This window comes from Notolabrus celidotus, chromosome 13 (genome assembly GCF_009762535.1).
Source record: "Notolabrus celidotus isolate fNotCel1 chromosome 13, fNotCel1.pri, whole genome shotgun sequence".
NCBI classification, from domain to species: Eukaryota; Metazoa; Chordata; class Actinopteri; order Labriformes; family Labridae; genus Notolabrus; species Notolabrus celidotus.
In genome coordinates, this window is record NC_048284.1 from 21,242,811 (window position 1) to 21,264,969 (window position 22,159).

Consider the following 22,159-nt stretch of genomic DNA (forward strand, 5'->3'; position numbering starts at 1 on the left):
AAAATGACTATTTTTAATACACACACAAAAGAACAAAGAACTGTTCCCTTTGCAAATGTCTTTTTTTTTTGGTCATGAATTGCTATATCATTGGGTTGTTTCTGGTAAACCTGCAGTCAGCACTATCAATTTCATTGAAGCCAATGCTAGCTCCAACAAATGTCAATGATGAAATCCGGTTACTGCTCACTGGGTGGGTGAAGTCGTCACAAACCAATTAAGCCCCGCCCACTTCAAACCAATCAAAACTTACAGATATAATTAGCAAAGTCAAATGTCGGTATCAGGCTTAGAGACGATATTATTGTTGTAAAAGCCATGATAAGAAGCTGATCAATAAATGGGGTTTGTGGTCCTTTAAATTGAACTGTTTGGCTCTCCTTCAGGGTCCTTATGAAGTTATAGTGACCAATTTGAGAGCCACAAAAACGTCAGAGTGCTCTCTGATATTATTGTTGGCCAGTCACTTGATCAGATGAGAGTCTGCTAATAGCAGACATGACTGCTCCACTCAGAGAGATGTGGAGGCTGTTAGAGAAAGATGCCTTAAAGATAATTTAATTTATAATCCCGTACAATTGAATAATAACCATGATATTAAAAAAAACAAAAAAACATTTCACTTTATTTTTTGTTATTGTCTGAATAGCTTACAGACTGCTCTGTGCTTGAAAGCTGCAGCCTCTGCTGTTTTTAATAATTGATTTAGATATTGAGGTGTAATTGAGCAGCTACGAGGCTTTGGATACAGCTGATTGGGGATGATTTAGGGACAGAAAAATCCTCATTAAGATAAGCCTCCTCTTTCAAACACTGGAAGAATTCAGTGAGAGTGTAAACGCATGCATGCAGGGTGGGTAGACGCTGCTTTCTGCCTTTTACGCGCGTCGTGAAGCGTATCGGACTTCACTCCTCCTCTCTCTCAGAACCTCCCCGCACCAGGACGCATCTCGCTCTCCCCCTCTCTTCTACAGAAGCTGTTTTAACTTTCCGAGGGCGACTACCTTTCAGTCGACTCTCAAGGTAAACGCTTTATTGGGGAGGGGAGACCTTCGTATTTATAGAGGAGAGAGATTACGAGCTGTGACGGCGGTGTGTGTGTGTGTGTGTGTTTGTGTGTGTTTTCTTTATCTTTCGAGCGGAGACCTGCTCGCTAGAAATGATTGGCTATTTCTTGAAAATGAGAAAGTCGGAAAAATGTCTTTTTCCCTGGGCGACATCTTCAGCAGCTCAGCCATAATGCACAGGGGGAAACAAGCGAGTGATTGCATCTTTCAAACACTATCTGGACTGTCAGGAACTAAAAGGTAGGAAATAAATTCATTCATTTACAAACAAAAAAAAAGAGAGAAAATTTACAGATTTTTTTGTTCCATGTTTTGCGTAAACCTCTGCCTTAAAGCTGAAATCATATCATCAGTAGTGTCTAAATGATACACATTCTTAAAACAAAACAATTAAATATCATGCACAAAATGTTCTGTGGTTTAGGGGAGGAAAAACAGAGTTAAGTGTCGCAATGCAATCTGCGTGCTGTTGTTGATGAAGAACTCTGCACACAGTTCCCACCTGCGTCCGCCGGATCATGAATCCATCACCTCTTTGTGTGTGTTATGACTAGAGATATGCTGCTGGCATGAAGTCATCAAATCACTCTGTGGGCTCTGCACTGTGAAGAGTGTCTTTTAGGCTGTGTACAGAGATGTGGGAACACGCTCCATGTGTGGCCCGATAGTACTGTTGGGAACATTTCGCACCCTGAAAATAAAGAAAGCCAAGGAAAAAAAAAAAACGTAAGAGGAGGGTAAGGAATGGTTCAGGGTTAACTGTGAGGATATTTTGTATGCCTTATTTAAATTTAGGTATTTAAATAAGTGATTAAGTTGTTGATGGATGTTTCGATTGATCAGCTTTTGCAAAATGAAGAGGCTAATTCTGTAAGAAACACACAGAGTCACACACAGCTATTAATCTCCACCTTCTCCCTCTGATCTACCCCAGTTGCCTGCAACAATTGGGTTGGCACAAGTGATGTCAGGTCTCATCGCTGCTTGAACTGCAGTCCTAATATTCTGAAAAACATCATCCAGAGAGCGGCTGCCTTGAAACTCCCAGTTTTAGCAGAATATCTAGAAAAACAGACTTTTCCTTTACGCATGTATTTCAGGCATAACCCAGTGCATTTGTTCCCTTTTAGTTAGTAGTCTGTTTTAAGTTTTGTGTTTGCAGTTAAAAAATATCTATCTATCTATCTATCTATCTATCTATCTATCTATCTATCTATCTATCTATCTATCTATCTATCTATCTATCTATCTATCTATCTTCACAATAACAATGACTTTCAGAGATGAATGCTAAATCCTGTGTGTTGCCATAAATAGACAATGAAGACAACTTTCACAGCCTTCCTCTCTCTAACAACAAACCACAGCAACAGTCTACATGGCTGCCACTGACAGCAACGTCCCATTGAATTATTCAAACACATGTGGCTGAGATTTTCAATGGAGGATTTACACATCAATGAACACTTTGAATCATCTGACAGAGGTGTGGAAAACACTAAGCCGAGTGATAAGAGTGTGGTGGTACACGAGAGGCGGCGAGGAGACAAGGACATGAGGGTCCAGAGGAGGAGTGCTGAAGCTTCCTTTGCTCAGGGTTTAATGTTTTATCAGCTCCACAGATAGACGGTCAGACAGCGAGGGGACAGACTATCAGTGGCGAGTGCTGACACAGGAGTGGGATTCAGATTAATTTCGAGTGGATTATGACATTTTTACACAGTCCCCTTTGATGATAATAGTGTTTAAAAGGATCAGTCAATATGGTTTTAAGCCCATTACTCACTTTATCCTTTTCTGTCACTTAATCTGCAAGTGGACTTTCATGTGCTGAAGCCAGAGGAAAGGTTCACTGACAAATGTGCATTGGGACTTTTTCTGCAATCCATGCATCATTTACATGCAGGATCATCAATAACTACCTGCCGTTCCCTTATTATGCATATTATGTGCCAGCAAGTGCTTCCAAAATCTAATTACAGAAAGATGAAGTTGTTGTTGTTGTTGTCGTGTGTGCGGTATCCAGGAAAAGCTTCGAGAGACAGAGGACGAATGGAATGGGTGGGTAAACATGGCCGACAGATAAGACACATTGGTATTCAGCTGCATCTCGCCCCGTTGGCCTCAAGGCCTGGTTGATTATACCCGTTCCTGGCTCCAGGGTCAGAGGTCCGAGGCTGATTGGCAATGGGCTGACACAGGGAAATAAAGTGTGCTGACTGGAGTCTAATAGGGTTGAAGCGCAGAGACGTATCAGCATGGCTGGCATGTTAGCAATGTCTCATTCTTATCCTCGCTCACCTGGATGCTTACAGGTTGTTCACTAATCTATTAGCCCCTTTGTCAGGCGCCTCTGGGCTCTCCTACACTGCGACACAAGCCTTGTGCTTGTGCCGCCTCTGTCATGCTGAATTGTTTTCCCCGCAACAGCGTTTGCTCTGCCTCATTTGCTTTCAGCGGTACCTCCCAGCTCTTCATACCTCCCAGCCGCCGCTGTCTACCAGCAAAGCCCAAACGCACTCAACCAGAGAATCGCATATAACTATGATCTCTCTCTTTCTCTCTGTCTCTTCCAAACACTCTCTTTCTCTCCCAAACACTACCACCCACTTATAAACATGTATGTTTACTCACAGTCGCAAACGCGCTGAACAGACGCCCACCAACTAATGTTTCACATGCATGAACACACACAGTGGTGGTTATTGCTGTGACATTCATCCTCACTGGTTCTAAAGTGTCCTACATCAGTCGGCTCGCACTAAAATAGCTTTTCACACTTAACATTCCCATTAACCAAAAAGAGCAATGCCCTGCACCATCATACAGCAGCAATGTATCTGGAAGCATGACAACAAAAAAAAAGATTTCTCAGAGCAACCTGGAGTCATGACACCAGAAGTAATCCACTGTCAGCTTGTAGGGTTTGTGCTGAGGTGGAGTGTTAGAGTGGCAGAAACATGGAAGTGCTTGGAATACTGCTTATTATTACAGCACTTATTGATTCGTCAGAGGGGATTTCATTTGGTTGCCTACGCCAGCGGTTCTCAACCTTTTTGAGTCGCGACCCCCAATTTAACATGCACTGGTGTCCGCGACCCCCCCCCCCCCTCACGCGCACAGGTCAATTCATACAAATTTAGTTGATACAATGCATTTTGAAAAAGTAATGAAGCACAAAGCAACTAGAACAGCTCCCTGACTGAAATTCTGTAATATAATATTAGATATATTTTTCAAAAATTATTTGGCGACCCCCAGAAATCATCTCGCGACCCCCATTGGGGTCGGGACCCCAGGGTTGAGAATGGCTGGCCTACGCTATCTTGGCAAAAAATAAATCCTCTTTAATGTTGGTGTATCTGAGCACACTCTATTTTGGTGTCTGTTAGATAGAACACAATGGTCCCAAAAGTTGAACTGTTTTCAACTCAGAGCACTCAGGGCCCGATCTACTAAAGGTTTGCGTGTATAAACACACGTGCAAACTTGATAGCGCATGCAAAGCTGATGTACTAACCGGGAGCACCGAGGATTGCGTCTGTCAAATGAGAAAAATAGCACTCGCAATCCATTTAGCGTGTTTGCCTTCATGAATATGCAGAATACATGCAGATTATCAGAATGCGCAAAATACTGAGGAGGAGATGCAAATGTAATCATTTAGCACACACAATGTGATTTATCAAACCAGAAGCAGATAGCGCACAGTGTTTTTGCGTGTATATATTGCACGTTTGAAAGGCAGGTGCAAACTGGCACAGCGTTATACCACAAATGGCTGCGGTCACTGTGGAGAGAAGGAGGCATAGGTGCAATGACAGACAGCGGAGAGAGAGAATCTTCCGTGCGCGTGTCAACATATTTGGACTGTCAGAAATAAAAATAGTAGAGAAATATCGTCTAGAGAGAAACTCCTTACAACACTGCATTTTCTTGCATCTGGATCATTCCAGCGCACCATCGCAGTTAGTGCCAGCGTCTCCCAGTGTCCACCTGTGCGTACTGGACGTTCATCTCCTGCACTCTCCCCTCCCTCTTCATTCGCCGGCGGCTCAGTTGAAGGACTGCCACTGAATGACTGTTGCCAGGGCACTCACGGCCATTGTGGGATTGTCTGACATCTGATGAAGATTCTCCATTTAAGAAAAAAGAGATAAACATAATTTCTACAGTCATGACAGATAACTTACTAAAACACTTTTCAAATAATGAAATTTTTTTTCCATTCTATATTCAACAAGACCACTAGTGGAACAAATCAGTGCTGGGCCATGGGCGGGGCACATGACTGGGCACTTTAAACCCAATAAAGCTCATCATAACATCCCTTTACAATATACAAATGCCCGCAACAGCGGGGCTTACAAGCAGTACTACATTTTGTACACACAGTTATGTCATTTTGAAGTCAATCAAACGTACATGAAGTCTAAAAAACCAAGAGAACAACAAAAACATTAGGCTACCCTAACAATAAAACTACACATTATCATTTGCACACGCAGTCATAGTAGATCACCCACAACACGCCCACTGATAGCACATGCAATATTTAAACAGAGCAGATCGAGCAGGGTGGGAAGTTAGGCACCAAAACAAAATCAAAACATCTGGTCATTTTGCACTGCTTTTGAGGACAAAAGAGTTAAAACATGTGCATTCTTAGGCTATTCAGAGAAACCAGGGCACACATTGTTGCACTATGTCTATGACAGGTTAACATTAAACCAGTGCGTAAGGTCACCTTTTATAAGCATACTAATAGTAATAAATCAAAGTGTACTTAGTGTTGTTTTTCAAGTTACAGTTAATGATTTTACATAGCTACAAACCAATACATGACCCATCAGTGCATTATAAAGAAGATCTGTGTGCCTTTAGTTTGCTTCATGACAACTGCAGCCACATCGATATAACAGTGGGTGGCGGTGCACATGGGAAATGCAGTTTTCATACTGGACAAACACTACTGATTTGGTACAAAGAGGTCAACAGAATCAACACAACATGGCATTTCTCACTGCCTTTAAATGTGCTGCCCTTTTGTCCTAGAGACGTATGAAACACTAAGAACTAATTTAGAGAAAGTGGTACTTGTGATGAATGCCACTGATTTTACTTTGTTGTACTTTTTACAGAAAATTCCTGGCGGCCATTCTGTCTGGTTTCTTAAACAACATCAGAAAGAAAGTGTCTCTGGTGTTGGTATCTGCTTTGTTCAAGGCTCCACTATCAGTAACAATAAAAAAAGAAAAACTTGACTCTGTTTCTAAGAGGAACATGCTTGTTTTTTGCAGCAGCAGCTTTAATCCAAATTTTCACTTTCAATACTATATCATGGCAAGGAGGCCTTAAGAAGTGGCTTGTCCTCTTGCAAACTGTCTCCCGTGATTATGATAGTCACATTGAGGCTCAAGTATTAATGAAATAGTGATTTATTGATGTTGAAATGCTATTTGTAGCCCCTTTAACTGAAGTAGCCTTCCTATGATTTGAAAAAATGCTTTCTGACATTTCTAAATCTCTGGGACTCTTGGGGGAGTTGCGTAACAGTTGTCTTTGCACCCAGTTAGACCCAATAAATGGAACGCAGTATAAATTCATTAACGGAGTTCATGTCCTTCAAAGCAGTTTTGATTATTCATCAACCCCACCCAGGAGGTCGCTGCTACTTCCAGCAACAAATTATCACTTGGAGTTGGCAGGGTGCAGTATTTTAAGGACATTTAAAATACCTGCAAGGCAGATGCCAGAGGCCATCCTTCCTCTGAAAAAGCAGCAGCGTATGCAGCATCCTAAGTACACAGCAGCCTCAGCACCTGCTCATAGTTAGTTTTTCATGAGAATTTGTAAGTACCCACAATTTAGGCAAGTAATTTGAGAACTGTGTGAGTGTGTGATCCCTGGAGCTACATGTGGACCAAAGGCTGCACTGGTGTGGAACAACAGTGTCAGCATATTCAGACGCACAAGGTCCAATGGGGGAGGAACCGTGAAAACTTTGTAGACTGTCCGCTGGTTACTGCGCTTGAGGAAGCCTGGGAGCGTGGGGGTCGTATTTTATTCATGGGGCAGAAAATATGAAAAGTGTAGCAAACATGAACTCTACGTTCGGGGAAATAAGAGAGAGAAAGAGAGATGTAGTGAGAATGGAAGACTTAGACCTCTTGTGGAAAACCATAAACCACTTTTCTGTCTTTTTATATGAAAGTCTGACCCATAATGTTAATTTTTGCAGCCGTTTAGAGTTTATTGTTGGCTTGATATACATTAGCAGATGCTTTGGACCATGATATTTATTTTTTTCATTTATTTAGAATAGGGGACTGCATATTGATGAACATGGGCATGTGAATGTGCTTGAATGTAGCCCCAGGCTAATTTCCATCCGTAGTCCCCGGCAGATAAACTACATGAATAATAATCTGAGATGATTAGTACATAAGTTATTATCCAGTGTACCAACAAATTGTTATTCATATCCTATTCTCAAATCACATTTTTTATTATGTATGATCTTGTTGTCTTCAATTGGATGGACCATCTCTTTAAGCATTTGGCAGTAGTGAATTATTAAGTTGTAAATGATTGGGGTCAGGACCTCATAAAATAATTTGGTATTGACATAACTTTTTGGAACACAGATTAATCAGACAAAGGTTAAGAGGTGACAATTTAGAAGGGTAGAACTTGGAGATTTGTTTTTCAATAGCATGCAAATAGCTTCGAGGTAAATTTAATCATGTCATTTGAATTCTTTCTGATAGCTGAATGTAGAGTAGATCATAATTTTAGAGTTATTGTAAGACTCTTTATAATGTGCTGTATGATTTAGAATCCCTCAGAGCTAACTTTAGCTGGTTAAAGCAGAGTTAGCAACAGTATTAAAGGGATCAGTCAAATATGATGTAGTTATGCCATCTCTATGTTTTTTAGAGCCTTTTTGTATGATTATATGTCTTCATTTCTTCATTTTCATTCATAGTGAAATATCAGCATTAAAGGCCCAATCATTTGCCAATAGTTTGGCAAACAGACACAATTTTCTTTGATAACCTCATCCAGATGTGGTAAAAGTTCTGAAGCAAGTTATGGCCATGAATCTCTAAATCTATATTTTGATTCATATCTTTTGGTTATGAATGTTTCGATAGAAACTATTCACAAAATGCTATCCGATAACTTCTTCAACAGTCTGTAGCCCATGATCTTTTTGCATGGCTGAAGTTATCAACGGTGTGCCAACCCCCTTTTTGCTGTCCAAATGGCACTCTATGAAATCAAGGTGTGAGACCAAAAAGAGTATTTCAACATACTGTTATTCCTAAACTTTACCTTTCAAAAGCCAGATGCAACATTACCTTGCGCAGTGATATTCATACTAGACATATTCTGCTTTGGTTTTCTTTGTAACTGTCGTATATGCATGAAATGAGACCTAAAAGTGATGTACGCCACCTACCACTCAACAGGTGTGATCTGTATGAAGCCAGAAATGGCCATAAATGATCAACATTTCCTAAAAACTGAAGACCGTGTTAAGATTAACTTATTTTGATAACATATGATTTACTAGAAATTTGTAACAAAATGCCAACAAAGGACTCTTACACAATCTGCAGGCCATGATCTTAGTGCATGTTTTACATACTCTTAGGGTATGCCAACCCTTTTTTGTCATATAAAAGGTGTGAGGGAAAAAAAAGTTGTTCCAATTATCTTCATCTTAACTCAGATTTAGGTGAAAAGTTAATGAAATAGAGTGTCATCTTCCTTTCATTTCAAAAGCTAGATGCACCCACACCTAGTACGCCGATATTTATACTGCAGTGTTATCTTTGATTGTTTTAACAGTGACAATCAAATCTTGGTTTGGACTTTATCTAGACATGGAAAAGGAAAAATGACACTGATACCAAACTTCAGCCAGTTAGTCCCAGATTTATACACATATGAAATGCATAAGTCCTCTAGGCAGGGATGTGTCCAGACTGCATGAGGTGGCCCAACTGGGGAACTGAATTATTAACCCTTTCTGTCTCCACTGATCATGTGTATATTTTCTATGAAAGAATCATACAGAAATTACTTTATGTTTCTTAATTCTAGAAAGTGGTGACACATTCATTTTTTAGCTGAATTCTCTGTCGGAGGACTCAAAGGAGGATGTATGTCCAAAGGCACTTTAATTTAAAGTATAAAAAATAATGCAAGCGAACTTCTGCACACTATGCAAGCATGCTGTCTATCTGTTGTAAATACATGTATTGGCAATATTTTTGGACTGAGTTTGGTACTGAGATTAACTGTTACCAGTTGACAGTAAGAAGGAGTTACTCAAAGATTTTGATGGTCCTACGCACAAATCTTATGAAACAGATTCCTACAATTTAAAGTAATAAAAGAAAATGTGCTACACATCAATGTTAAGAAAAGAAACAAAAAGCTACCAGCAGCCTGTTATAAACACAGCCCATATAAAGGATTTCAACATCAGTCTCTGCTCTGATAAGGCAAATATCCAGTAACTATAGTTACAGAGTTTAGGGTGGCCAAACTGATTTTAAGGGGTCCATGCCACCCCTGGCCAACCTTTTCGGAAAGGCCCTGCCTCTGAGAGGTGAAGAACACTTCAGCTAATCCATGGCAAAATTCAGGCTATTACCTTAATAACAGAGTCATAGTAATCATGATATATTGATGTAGATGACCATGCTTTGATGTATTCCTGTCACTACTCCGTGCGTGCGTGCGTGTGTGCATGCATGCGTGCGTGCGTGCATGCTACCCAGGGTGTCTAGCGTGAGAAAGCAAATTAAACTTAATTTAATCATCTGCAGGGTGTAGCTCTTGACAGGCGAGACACTATCGGAGTTGTAGCTGCCGCATGAATGACAGCTAAACTTTGATCTTATGTGAGCATGTGCTGGGTGAACTGTTACCTGCTGGTGTACATTTCCAAGTTCTTGGATTGATCCTGAAAACGCTCTTTTTCTGTTGCTTTCTCCCTCTCCAGATATCAGAGTGCTGACTGCTGAATGCCATTTACACTTTCACTGACATCAGCGCACACCATTGAGAAGCATATCTGGTCGTATTCAACCCATCACTTTCCCAGCTGACCAGCTAACATCACTGAGAAACTCCAGCCACACAGTTTTTGACCCCTGTTGTTATGGAAAATCTCAGTGAGCTCCAGAACCCCTTGTTGGACAAAAACAGTAAACACATGATCAACGGTTATGGGGGCGACTTCCCCAATAACCAGTACCAGGAGAACATCATTAACTACTTTGCTGGAGGAGGAGGAGGAGGAGGAGGTGGTGGAGGTGAGGGAGGAGGAGTAGGAAAGGTGAGCAATGGCAACGTAGTGAGCGGAGGTAGCTGTAACACCAACGGGAAGGTAAAATCCCAGCAGCTCTTGGACGCCACCTCGCTGCATCTGGCGGTTGAGGCTTTCTACAGGCCAAACTTCATCCTGTACAAGGAAGACAGCGGCAGCATCAAGGCTAAGGAATACAAAAGTGAATGCTGCGAGACCACCTTCACAGAGAAGAAGGCAAAGGAGGCGTCCAACACAGCAGGGGCAGACACGCCTGGCACGGAGGATCCCCAGGCGAAGCTGCTGGAAGACGGCGAGCACGTCAAGATCCAAACTGTTTCCTATGAAGTGGAAGAGGAGGAGTACGTGGAGTATGAGGTAGGAGAGTAAACACATCATTAGATCAAAGGAAGGAAACAGGAGAACTTGCATCTGAAGGCTGATGAGATCAGCTGTGAAAAGCCAGTCATTCAGTGGTATATGCTTGCATCATCATTCAAAACATTGCATGATTCATCAGGGATGATCAGAATCTATAAATAAAACCTACACAGCTTTTTTTTTTTACTTTGGAAAGAGATATCCAAGGCTAGTACATAAGGTACATTTCCCTTTGGTCATAAGAGACATGTGGGATTTTAGTATTTTCAGCTAATATCTTAAGCCAGAAAGATATATTTTTATTTGGGGTCTTTTATAACCGCTGTGTTTGCACAAAATAAGGCTTGAAAGTGGTGCACGTCATTTCTCAACCGAAAAGTATTATCAATAAAAACAATCTTGACAGAAAAATGTTTGCACCAAAGAGCAAACAATGACCATCAACTATGTATATACTGTGTAAATCAGTGTGATAAGAACTAACTGCTACGAGAGAAAGCATATTTGAGAAAATGTTATTTATCGTGTATTCTAATTTTCTAGTTTGACCGATGTCCCATCTGTTCTTAACTCGGAGGTGAGATACATGACCTGCGCCTGGGTGTAACCTTGCATCGGCCTTAGAGCTGAAAGTTACAGTGGTTGTAAAGTTAAGCCCTGTGCACCAGTCAGACCTAAGCCCTGTTTGTGATACACCTAAGTGTAACTTTTAGGCCTAGGAAGGAGCAGTTGTAAGTCTGCACGGTCAGTCTAGTCAGACTGTTAAAGGTCATAAACAGAAAAATAACTTCCACAGAGAAAAAGGTGATGGCAGCGTGTCTTGTTCACAGGATGATTGCTGAAAGTATGTTAAAATTAGAGGGAGCAATTTATGATAAAAACCCTACAATGAGCTGATTTTAAGTTTTGCATTTGAGTCCTGTTTGAATTAGTGAAAGAGCTCTCTTCTCAACTACAACATGTGTACAGGGTGCTGTCCCCGCCCTGCAGGTGCTTATCACTCTCAGGTTTTATGTACGTTTAATGAGGCTGTGTGCTCTGAGCTGTCAATGAAGTTCAGTCCTGTGAAAGTGGGGAAATTTTCTCAGAGTCAGTGATTATGCTGCTTTATAATGGTTTGTTTGCAGACCTCCCCAATTTCCCAGTCTGTTTGTAAGCGTTTGTTTGTTCGTTTTGGTGTTTAGTTTTATTGTGAGAGCGTTTTTATGGTCTGCATACAATTCTATGACTTTACATATTTCACTATCTGTACAGTTATTCTTCTTTTGGTTTGTGTCATCCAAACCATCTGTATATATTTTCATTGGACAGTAGAGTGGATAAAAGTGTGTTACATGTTACAACACTCAATGCTTCACAAATGTTCACGTGAAAGTGCATGATAAGACCAGGCACTGTAACAACTGTTCTAAGTCAGGCTTGTTGCACTCGGTGTAAGCCAAGTCGGATGTAAGAGAAAGGACTAACTTCATTTATATTCAGCTGGTGCACTCGGCCCCTGGGGAAGCTCTTCATGTTTTGGTTTCACTTTTGGGAAGCTGTTGTGATGTCAGAGTGCAGACTCTGACCCATGTGAACATATGTTTTGGAGGAAAAGGAATTTGAAAATAGTGAGAATTTAAAATCAAAAACCAGATATATTGTTGCGTCTCACACATTCAGTTTGACTAAGTATTGGATGCCGTTGACAGATCATAAACATAATCATTCATACCAGCAATAATATTTGTTCTTGTTCCTACAATTTGAAAATATATAAAAATAAATGAGCCGTTATAAAAAACCCTGTGGGTGTGTGGATAGCATATCCAGATGCACACGTGTTCTGACAGACAGTGATTTATGAAGGTAACACTGGTGTGTGGGTGTGTGTGCACGAGATTGTCAGTGCACACCATTTTTGATTTCATGCATACATACAAATGAGATTCCTGGTTTGGAAACCTGTTGTGCATTTGTATGAGAATCCCTGTATCCTTGCTGCATTTGTTTGCACACATGTATCGTCACATGTTTCGGCTCCATGCCTGGATCGGACTGACATTTTACTGACCACAAATCCCATTCAATCCACCGACCTTGGCCTCAATTCCTGACTCTAAAATTCAGTCGTTAGATAATAATAAACCACCCATGCCTGCCTCAGCTGGGGATATTAGGTGCTACAGCACTACGGCATTAGCCACAGTATTTTCACTCTCAACTGGCACTGCCAATAGCACAAAGCACTCCAGAGGATTTAGGGGGATTGGGCAGGCGGAATAGGGTGTTGAGTTCGAACAGTGTCCTGCAAGACCTAATGGACTGACTGCCACACACCCGCGAGTCCACTGGAATTAACCTGAATTTCTGTGATAAACATGAAGCTGCTGAAATGCAACGTGACATGGGTACATATAGCTTTGGGGTTCAGAGAGAAAAAGCATTTTCACATCATGAATAAAGAAGTAGGAGGCGTGGTTCCTCATCTGTTTATAGAGAAAAGAAGAAAATGTTACTTTTTTCTGTTCAAAAAATAACATCAGATGAGCTGGGAACAATTTAATGCACCAACTGAGAGCTCCCATCAGCTGTTCAAAGGTTAAGTGTGCAGATTACCATACTGTACATATTTCCCACATGCTTCCTGTTCATAAATGAACAAGCACATGAAAAAAGCATCATCAGACGGACCTCACAGTCCGTTTTGACATGTAAAGAAGAAAAACACACAGTGGGACTCATTATGGAGCCTCCCAGCAGCAGACCATTGACACCACAAAGGGCAGCATGTCTCCACCACCCTGCCCGTAGTCTGACACAATGCAAAGACCTAAGACAAGAAAGCACTTCCTCTACAAACTGCTCAGCACTTGAAGAGGAGGCACTCCAAAAAACATGTTATGATACATTATTATGTAAGTTTGAATCTTCAGTGAACATAAAACAATTCATCGTTTTACTGTTTGAAAATTCTACCTTGAGGGGTTTCGTTGGCTTGAACATAAATTGGCTTAAAAGGTACCCCTGCAGGGTTTTCTTGGAAACAAATAAAAGCTGTTACTAAATGCAATGTGTGTTTCCTTGAGCTCTGACTAACATATCAGATTAATTTATTCCTGATGAGAAACTTTCATTTTATTTTGTTGATTTTTGGCACCCCCTTTGGTCAAACACATAAATCTGGTCGTCCTGCTGATCTGTTCCTGTAAAAAAAGAAAAAATCTCTTGACCAAAAATCTCATACTGCATTATCTTAACATCCAAACACATCTCTCATTGTGAAAGGTTTTTGCGAAAAAAAACCCAACCTAAAAAGGTTGTTTCATTAGCATGCTCATCTGACACCTACCCCAATGCAATGGTTATAGGCATTAATACTAACTACAAAGACATAGCAAATCTTGCCGCCAGTTCAATTGCTATTTAGGTTCATATAGGTGCATCACAGTTCATTTTAGTCAGTTTCATAACCAGTTAAAAAAAAACTCAAAAGGAGCTTTCATATGACATTCATTTTGTGCTATATTTTCATGCAGTTAGCTTTATTTTGCTCTTCGCTGCATTGGGCCTTGCATTTTTTTTTTTTACTGTATATTACTGCAACCAACTGTTGGATCATCTCAGTTGCATGACATTTGGAGCAGGAAGGTATGTTTTGTCTCTTTTGTGCTAGACAAGAACCCACTTGTAAATTATTGCTGCATTGTACTTATGCCAGCCAAAAGTTCATCAGGGTACCTTTAAAGGCCCACTCTTGAATTAGTTTAACACAAATTCCTGAAGTAGAGGCAAATGTCTTGCCTTAGATTGATTTTTTTAAATTTTATTTTTTTATTTTCAGAGACATCAGACAGACATCAACCATTTTACATCGTTTTCAATCAACATGACATACAGTTTTCAACCATTTCACACAGTCTGCCAGTGTCCATATCTCTCCCTCTTTTCATTGTCCATCTACAATTAAGTGTCCCCCACTTTCCCCCCCTCCACAGAGCCTCCCAAAAACAACAAAAAACAAATGTATCTGATAGACAAATAACAAAAACTTAAGCAAAATAAATAGGTCATGTGTTGCCTTAGATTGGTTTTTATTGTCAGAAACATTTCATTTATAGCTATATGATGACAGCTTAATATGACATTCACATTCATTTTGAAATTGTAGTTTCATTCTTTATCTAAATGCTTTACTTAAAGCTGGTACTAAAGCTATAATTGAACTGCAAAGCTGGAGGGCTTTTTACATAACCCTGCTTCCATAAATAAAATCCCATTCAAAGCAAGTATTCACAACATAAACGAACAGGATCAGTATATCATCAGTTATCTTGGGTTTCTAAGTGGTCTCAAAAGACAGAATATTATTTCAGCAAAAAATCTAAAATAATCCAAAGTGGGGTAAAAGACCAACTTTGCCAATGTAGTAGTTAGGAAAAATAGTCATGGACTTAATCTGAATTTTATGAATTATAATAGTAATGACAGCATGACAGTTTGTTTGCTCATGTCATGTTTTCTTTTGGCTTAACCTCAGGTGGGTCATGTAAATATTTCTGTCTGTGTGTCTTTAGGTTATTTTCAGTTTGTGTTATTGCATTCATCACATTAGGGATTGTGCAGGGCTGCATATATCTGAGTGCAGCGCTACAATACGACATTTCTTTTTCTCTCTGTTCTCGGAGTTACAGACGAGTTACAGAAAAAAAGAAGAAAGAGGTTCAGGAAGTGGAGGTTTCCTCATAGGGGGATGGACTTTGGAGTGTGACAAAAGGCAGAAACATGACAGGCTATTTTCTGGTTTAAGCTAAACCATTCAGTTCTTTATAGTAACACATCAGTTGTGTGTGTCTGTGTTGTTTGAGAAATAACTTTCAGGAAATTCTGTCCCAAAAGTGTCTGTCTTTTTTCTAGAACAGAGAACAGAGAAAAGAGACTCTCTGTTGCACAGCATGATGCCTCATGTTTTATTTTGATTGTGGGTACAGTAGGACTAGTAGGTGTCTGACATTTTAAAGCACTGTCAGCTCCAGGGCAGTGAGACATGAGTTCAGCATTTTCTAGTATTTTGGTTTTGATGGTTTTGTATCACAGCATGTGTGGTGAATACAAGCTTTGAAGCAGTTAAATCAATAGCGTGCTCAGCATTTTACATATATGCACACCAGCATTGAAGTCACAGAAATCAGTTATGTAATCACCACCATCAGCTGATTTGCTTCAGTGAGCAAAGTAGATCTGTAAAAATGTTCCCATCAAGTTCTTTTTATTGAATTAAATGCTTTTTTTTTAGGGAATGGAGAGCTAGAGGGGTTAAAATTGATTGATCTGGCATAGCTTACTATCTGTTCCTTCTCAGATAAAGTATGACATGCAGCTCAAAAGGACACAGTGCACAGTTATTAACAGAGCTGATAGTACAGATTGTGCCACCGTATCATTTAATGTATTTCACTCATGCTTACATTCTTATACATATATATTGCTTATGTCACTAATATTTAAAGTTTGTCAGTTTAGTTTAACAGTAATTGGATACACTGATAAAAAAAAAATGGAGCTGACTGTAAGCTGCAGCTTTTTTTGGTCTAACCAGGCCTTTAGGGACAGCTAAAGCAGATTGAGCTGCTGCTCCTTTTTCACACTTCGTATCTCTATGTTTCTAAATCCCTCTGTGTTTCTTTTTAGATGCAGTGTCTCTGTAATGAGTTGTATTGATTTACTAAAGGAATCAGTAAGGTGTAATCTGTTTTTGCCTGATTCAGCACAAAACTCTTCAGCAAGAAAAGTATCTGTGTCTCTAATAATTTTATTTCTCACTGATCCGTTTGCTTAACTGAATCCTGTTTGATGTCTAATCCATAAACATCAAAATCCTGCAATATGGAATGATACAGCCAATAATTATGCATATTAGACAACTTATCTGAGAAGATTTCATCAGCACTTTTTAACTTGATGAAAAAAAAGTGACAGTTCCAAAATGTTTTAAAACAACTTTTGTTGTTGAAAAAGGATACTGAATGTTAAGTTTTCCCTACACCAAAACCTAAAGAACTGGGGTCACGTTGTGGAAAACTAACAAAAACTGCACTTAAAAAAGAAGTCAAAAGGAAAAAGAAACTTCTGTTTTCTGAAAAGAAAGTATGACTCCCCACAGACACCCAATGATTCTATCAAAGATAGACAAACAAACAAATTTAGTCTAAAACAAAAAGGAAATGGGACTCATTGACCAGGGGTACAGGAAATTATTTTCCAACAGCGATAGAACTCAGGCACCCAAACTCAAACGCTCATTCAATATGTACAAAGAAAGCCAACTGAAAGGGTTGACCCTCTTGTGAGCAAAACCTCGCTGAACAAAGAGACCTCAGCCTCCTTATGTAGCCTCTCTCAACTGATTGCAACCAGCTGAGGGTCACAGGTGCTCCCAATAGCTGCTGATGAGTGAGGCAACCTGTTGACCAAATTTGGATCTCTTTACAAACAAACAAAAAAAACATTTATTTGATTTAACACACCAGATCCATAACACTGAAGCAGAAGTGCTAAAAAGTGCAGTTCCTCAAGTGTCCACTTGAGGCTGGCTCCAAAAGCAACAGAATCCCCATTAGATCCCATGTTAAAATGGCCAACTTTATAGCTAAATTAAACATGTTTACAGCCTCGTTCAAACAACAGTTTTAGTCTGAATTTCTTAATTATTTCTCACACACACCATACGAGGAGTGAGATATATTGGTATCTGTTAAAACAGTATAAAGATTAGAACTTAAAGTTAATTTTTTTATCACCAGGTGTATGGCTTATTTGACAGGTTGTTGTGTTGTTTCCTGAGCCTGCCTCAGCTCCAGCTCCTCTTTGCATATTTCTAAACCAACCAAAGTAGTAACCACCATCAATGAGCTTCAAAATGTCTCTCAGAAACCAGTAGTTGATGTCACAGAGACTGCGTTGATGCTTTATACAGCCTGTGATACAAACTAAGCTTTTATTGACACTGTCAAAACCAAAACAGCTCTCAAAGGTTTATACATCCAAAATATTGTCAATAAGGTACAGTTTATAAACTGCTCCTGGATGATTGAAGTAAGCAGAGTTATTATTTGTTGAGATGTCCTCTGCTAGATTTGGCTTTGGAAAGTGACAGACGGATTTTTAGAGGTACAGCTTGTTATGGAAGGATGCCATCCCTCACCAGCTGCTCTGTACAATGCTAGAATTAAATAATAAGCTTGAAATCCTCACCAATTTAAAAAAGGTCATTAATGCCAGGCGGTAACAAGATGCGCTCGTTCTGCTTTTCCTTTGACATAAATACTGTGAAAGTTGAGTATACAGAGCTCATTACAAACAAAAAAAGTACATTTAATGTTTAATAATGAAACCTGTGTTTTATTTTTTAAGAGTTTTGCTCCCAAATTCCCCAGTTAACAGAGTGCAGGATTTAATTAACAGAAGAGCCGGGGGAGTAGGGTACAGGAAAAATGTCAAAAAGGGGAATTACTTTGAATAACTCAGAAAGTTTTTTTTTCCACTTAAGCACCAAAAACCTTTTCTTATTAACCGTTGAGAGTTAATGAAAGAGTTTCTGCAAAATTAATTAAGATTCAAGAGCCTTTTTGAAATCATATCTCCACAAAATAATTTCCTTTGATAGTTTTTCTCTTAAATCCTTTTAAATAACATGTTTGTCTATCCGTTCAAGAATTTTGCTTTTAGCCTTCCTCACACTGCCTGATAATTACCTTGTATTAAAGTTTTAGAGCAGAAGATTAAGAAACATTTAATAAGCAGAGAATGTTTTTTCTAATAAAAAAAAAAGTATGTGATGATAAGCACCAGCCCTGCTGAAGAACACCTAAGCAAGGCACTGGGTTCCTCTCAGCTGCTCGGTCATATCAGCACTCAGCGATTCGGAAGATTACAACAAACACCATTTACAGAGCCCAACGCAGAGCTCAACACTCCCAGTGTTACAGGCCTCTGTGCCGGACAACTCTGAAAATCTGGTCTCTTCTTATCAGCTCCAGCTTTAACAAGTGTACAGTGAGCACTGGAGGTCTGCCAAGTGGACCCCCCTCTGTCTCTGCCCCCCTCCTCTGAGCCTCAGTGCTCAGCAGCAGGTGAGATTATTCCCACACTTACAAAGCGAGATCAGAGAAAAGCGGTTCTTTTTTGGCGTTTTATCCACACCTCATAAACTCAGGGGTATGGATGACACACTGCCTCCTGCTGTAATCACTAATTTTGAAAGCTGATACTGCAGATCACTCAAGAGATGCAGTCCTGTTTTTATATTGGTCAATTGTGAGGATTTCCCAGGCATGAGACAGTGATTTCACCGATGCTGTCAGTGCAGGAGTGTCCAAATTACAGATGTTAACAGGTAGTGTTTTTGAGCAAATAACTTCTTTATTTCATACTCAAACACTTTTTTGACAACAAAGTCAGAGCTGGATGAGTACACTGCTGTAAGAATGAGATCATGAGGAGTGAGAGGTGATAGAACTAGAGTTTGTTTGTCTCCCTGAGTAGGAAAAAGAATACATGAAGTCATTTGTTTCTGTTTTGTGCATCAGTGTTGACAGAGAACTTCTTGCAAATGACCCACAGACGACGGTGTTGCAGTCTTTTTATAGCTGCAGAGACACAACACTGGGAGACAGCATGCTGTTGCCACCTGCCTGTCACTGTGGACCTGATGCTCTGTGAGTGACAGGAGTTGTGTCAGGGTTGTCTCTGCGTGGACACACCTGACAAAGTGAGTGCATCAAACAGCAGAGGAGAGTTCCAGGAAGACTAATGTGGTTGGGAAAAAAAGGCAGTGGAAGGTCTGCCCATTTTTTGTTAAAGCATTCGTCCTTGTGAATAGTCGAGGAAGCCTCAGATTTTGGAGCATATTGAGGTTAACAAGCTAGCAGGAATCGATCTACCTTGACTTTATTCAGATGCCATTGCTGCACCTATCCTTCAGCTTTGTCTGAGTTTACACATCATAGTTGTTTTCTTTTTTTGCACACTTCTGTTGGTTTCCCTCCTTGAAGTTGTAATCCTTTCGATATCTCTTCCTTTTGATCTGGGAGCATACAATATTTGTTCATAGTAGCTGATGCCATCACTTATCTGTAAAGCGAGTGTACCCCTCATGAAGGAGGCCAGCCATCACCAACTGCTACAGTGCCAGGGGGGTGAACGGGGATGGAGATAAATGACAACTTGAAGGGAGTTAACCAACAACTGAGGCAGAATTATGAGGCTGATTTTTAAAACATGTACATCAATGCAACAGAGTAATTTAACAGTTGTCAAGCAGCCTAGAAATATGATGTCTACAGATTGCACAAAAAGGTTTTCTTCGTAAAACACAAGATTAGTCTTCAAAAAGTCATTCTCAAAATGAGTCTTGTAAAAAAGGGGGTGTCCCATAATCAAGGGTGTCATATATGAGCCAGCATGGTGTACAATAAAATTCTGTAGATTTATTTTCTAAACTCTAGACTGTAAAAGACATGGACATAGATTCAGTGACATCACCCATCAGTTTCTAAAGAGGCGTTATTAGGTTTTTTGGGGTAAGAACGCGGTACGGAGACCATTACTAGTGTTTGGACCAGGCTGTGAATGTGTTTCATTCTGCTGTTAAAATGGACATTTAATATGAGGTCTGGCAGGGATTCCTTGATTTTTGGAGCCAGTCTCAAGTGGACACTTGACGAAATGCAGTTGTCTTGCACCTCTGTAATTTCTTCATTTTTAAAAACTGGTTTAAATCTATTTATGAGCCCCATCTGATATTTTAACTAGGCTATTATCAAGCTGAGACATGCTTATCACAGACTTACAGTAGACTGTAACTACTGGACATGTTCACTTTTTTCATCACATTGACTTGAATAGATAAGTTAATTGATCTCGAGAAAATATTCTGATTGCAACAGTACTTGTATTAATACCCAGTCCCTCTAAACCATCAAGGTCTGTTTTCATTCTAGTTAAAAAAATCACTGTATTGGCTGCCAACTCTGAAATCAGTTATTTTTTCCCCTCTAAAGTCTTTTTCATTCTGAAAAATCCCATATCCACTCCACTAAATATGCCTCCTCCTCACCACATGTTCTACTTTCTGGATTACTGAACAGAAGACAAGATGGTCCAAAAATTCAACTATAAAGAGATGAGGTAATGAGTGGAAAGCATTTACGGCTATAGTGGAATAAATTAAAAGCACCAAGAAAAAAGTAGGTTTAAAAAGTAGAACTTAAAGGAAAACACTCATCAGCTGATGTTGCCATGGATATCTTTGATCACTCAGTCATGCACTCAATCCCTTAAAGTACTTCCATGAAAAAAAAAGCACTTGAACTGGGGATACAAACTGTCATTTTTATTTGTGTGCCATCTGTTACACCATCTCCAGGTGCATGAAATTTGCATTTATCAGAATATTTCATTTTCAGATAATAACTAGAACATGTGGCACTTCTGTCCCTGCGCACATTACAATAAAAATGGCCTCTTCTCAGCTCTTAGCATAGGCTTTGGAGTGTTTAGATAGTGGTCGTGAGTGTGAAATCAATAGAGAGATCAGTTTCAAAATAAGCATATTTATAACTGCCCTCTGCCTCACCTCTGCTGCACTTTAGATCCAACCAGGTTTATAGGAGAGGTTATCTATGCTCACTAAATCTGAGGTGACGTGAGTGCTCATGTCTTCATTAAATGTAAAATGTAGTCATGCTGCAGTTCACTGCACACATATCGCGCCTTTCAGAAGGGTCCGGCATCCAATATAAGCCTGTGTCATATATTCCAGTGAAATCTTTGAGGGATATCCCATTTCTCATCAAATGACAACCGGTCTCTTGGATCACTTCAATTCAGCATTAAGCGGGTCTGTCCAATGGATTTACAGCCAGCTCTTCTTGGCTAACTGAGGATATTTTTCCAGTGGTTTGGTGCATCCGTCTGAATTATGGAAACCGTAAGCTGCACTCACTGGAAATTGTGGTGTGTCCTTGGATATAACCATAAATTGTTGAATAAATTCTGTAGACCTACGAAGGTGAAATGAAACCATCCTCTTATAGTTGTCTCCTGATCCCATTTAAGTATGCCATGTACGCCATGTAGATAAATTACTGTCATTAGGATGTAATCGTTTACCTACCTACTTTTATGGTGTACTGTCACAAGCTGCATTATGACCATCATCCATTATAGAGAGGCGTCTTAAACTTTTAAAAGAGCCAACTATATATATTTCTGTTAAAGTTACTCTTAGAGGTTTAATTTTAAATGTTGAGGATCTGACCTGAGCCTTGGCAATAATTCCAGACAAAATAACATATTAATGATTCATCCGTTTTGATGCAGTGTTAGGAACATTAGCTTCTTCTTT

At 39.8% G+C, this 22,159-nt stretch overlaps 1 protein-coding gene across 3 annotated transcripts in view; it reads left to right on the top strand.

The window, feature by feature from the left end:
- Nucleotides 1-655: 655 nt before the first annotated feature.
- Nucleotides 656-22,159, top strand: part of syndig1l (synapse differentiation inducing 1-like) — a 62,260-nt gene continuing 40,756 nt past the window's right edge. Inside the window, exons 1-2 of one of the 3 annotated variants that reach the window (XM_034698951.1) lie at nucleotides 656-1,307; nucleotides 10,087-10,770. In XM_034698951.1, the coding sequence (XP_034554842.1) occupies nucleotides 10,246-10,770 (525 nt within the window). In that variant the 5' untranslated portion in view covers nucleotides 656-1,307; nucleotides 10,087-10,245. The remainder of the gene's footprint in view (nucleotides 1,308-10,086; nucleotides 10,771-22,159) is intronic. The other 2 variants (XM_034698952.1, XM_034698953.1) reach the window with 2 other exon arrangements.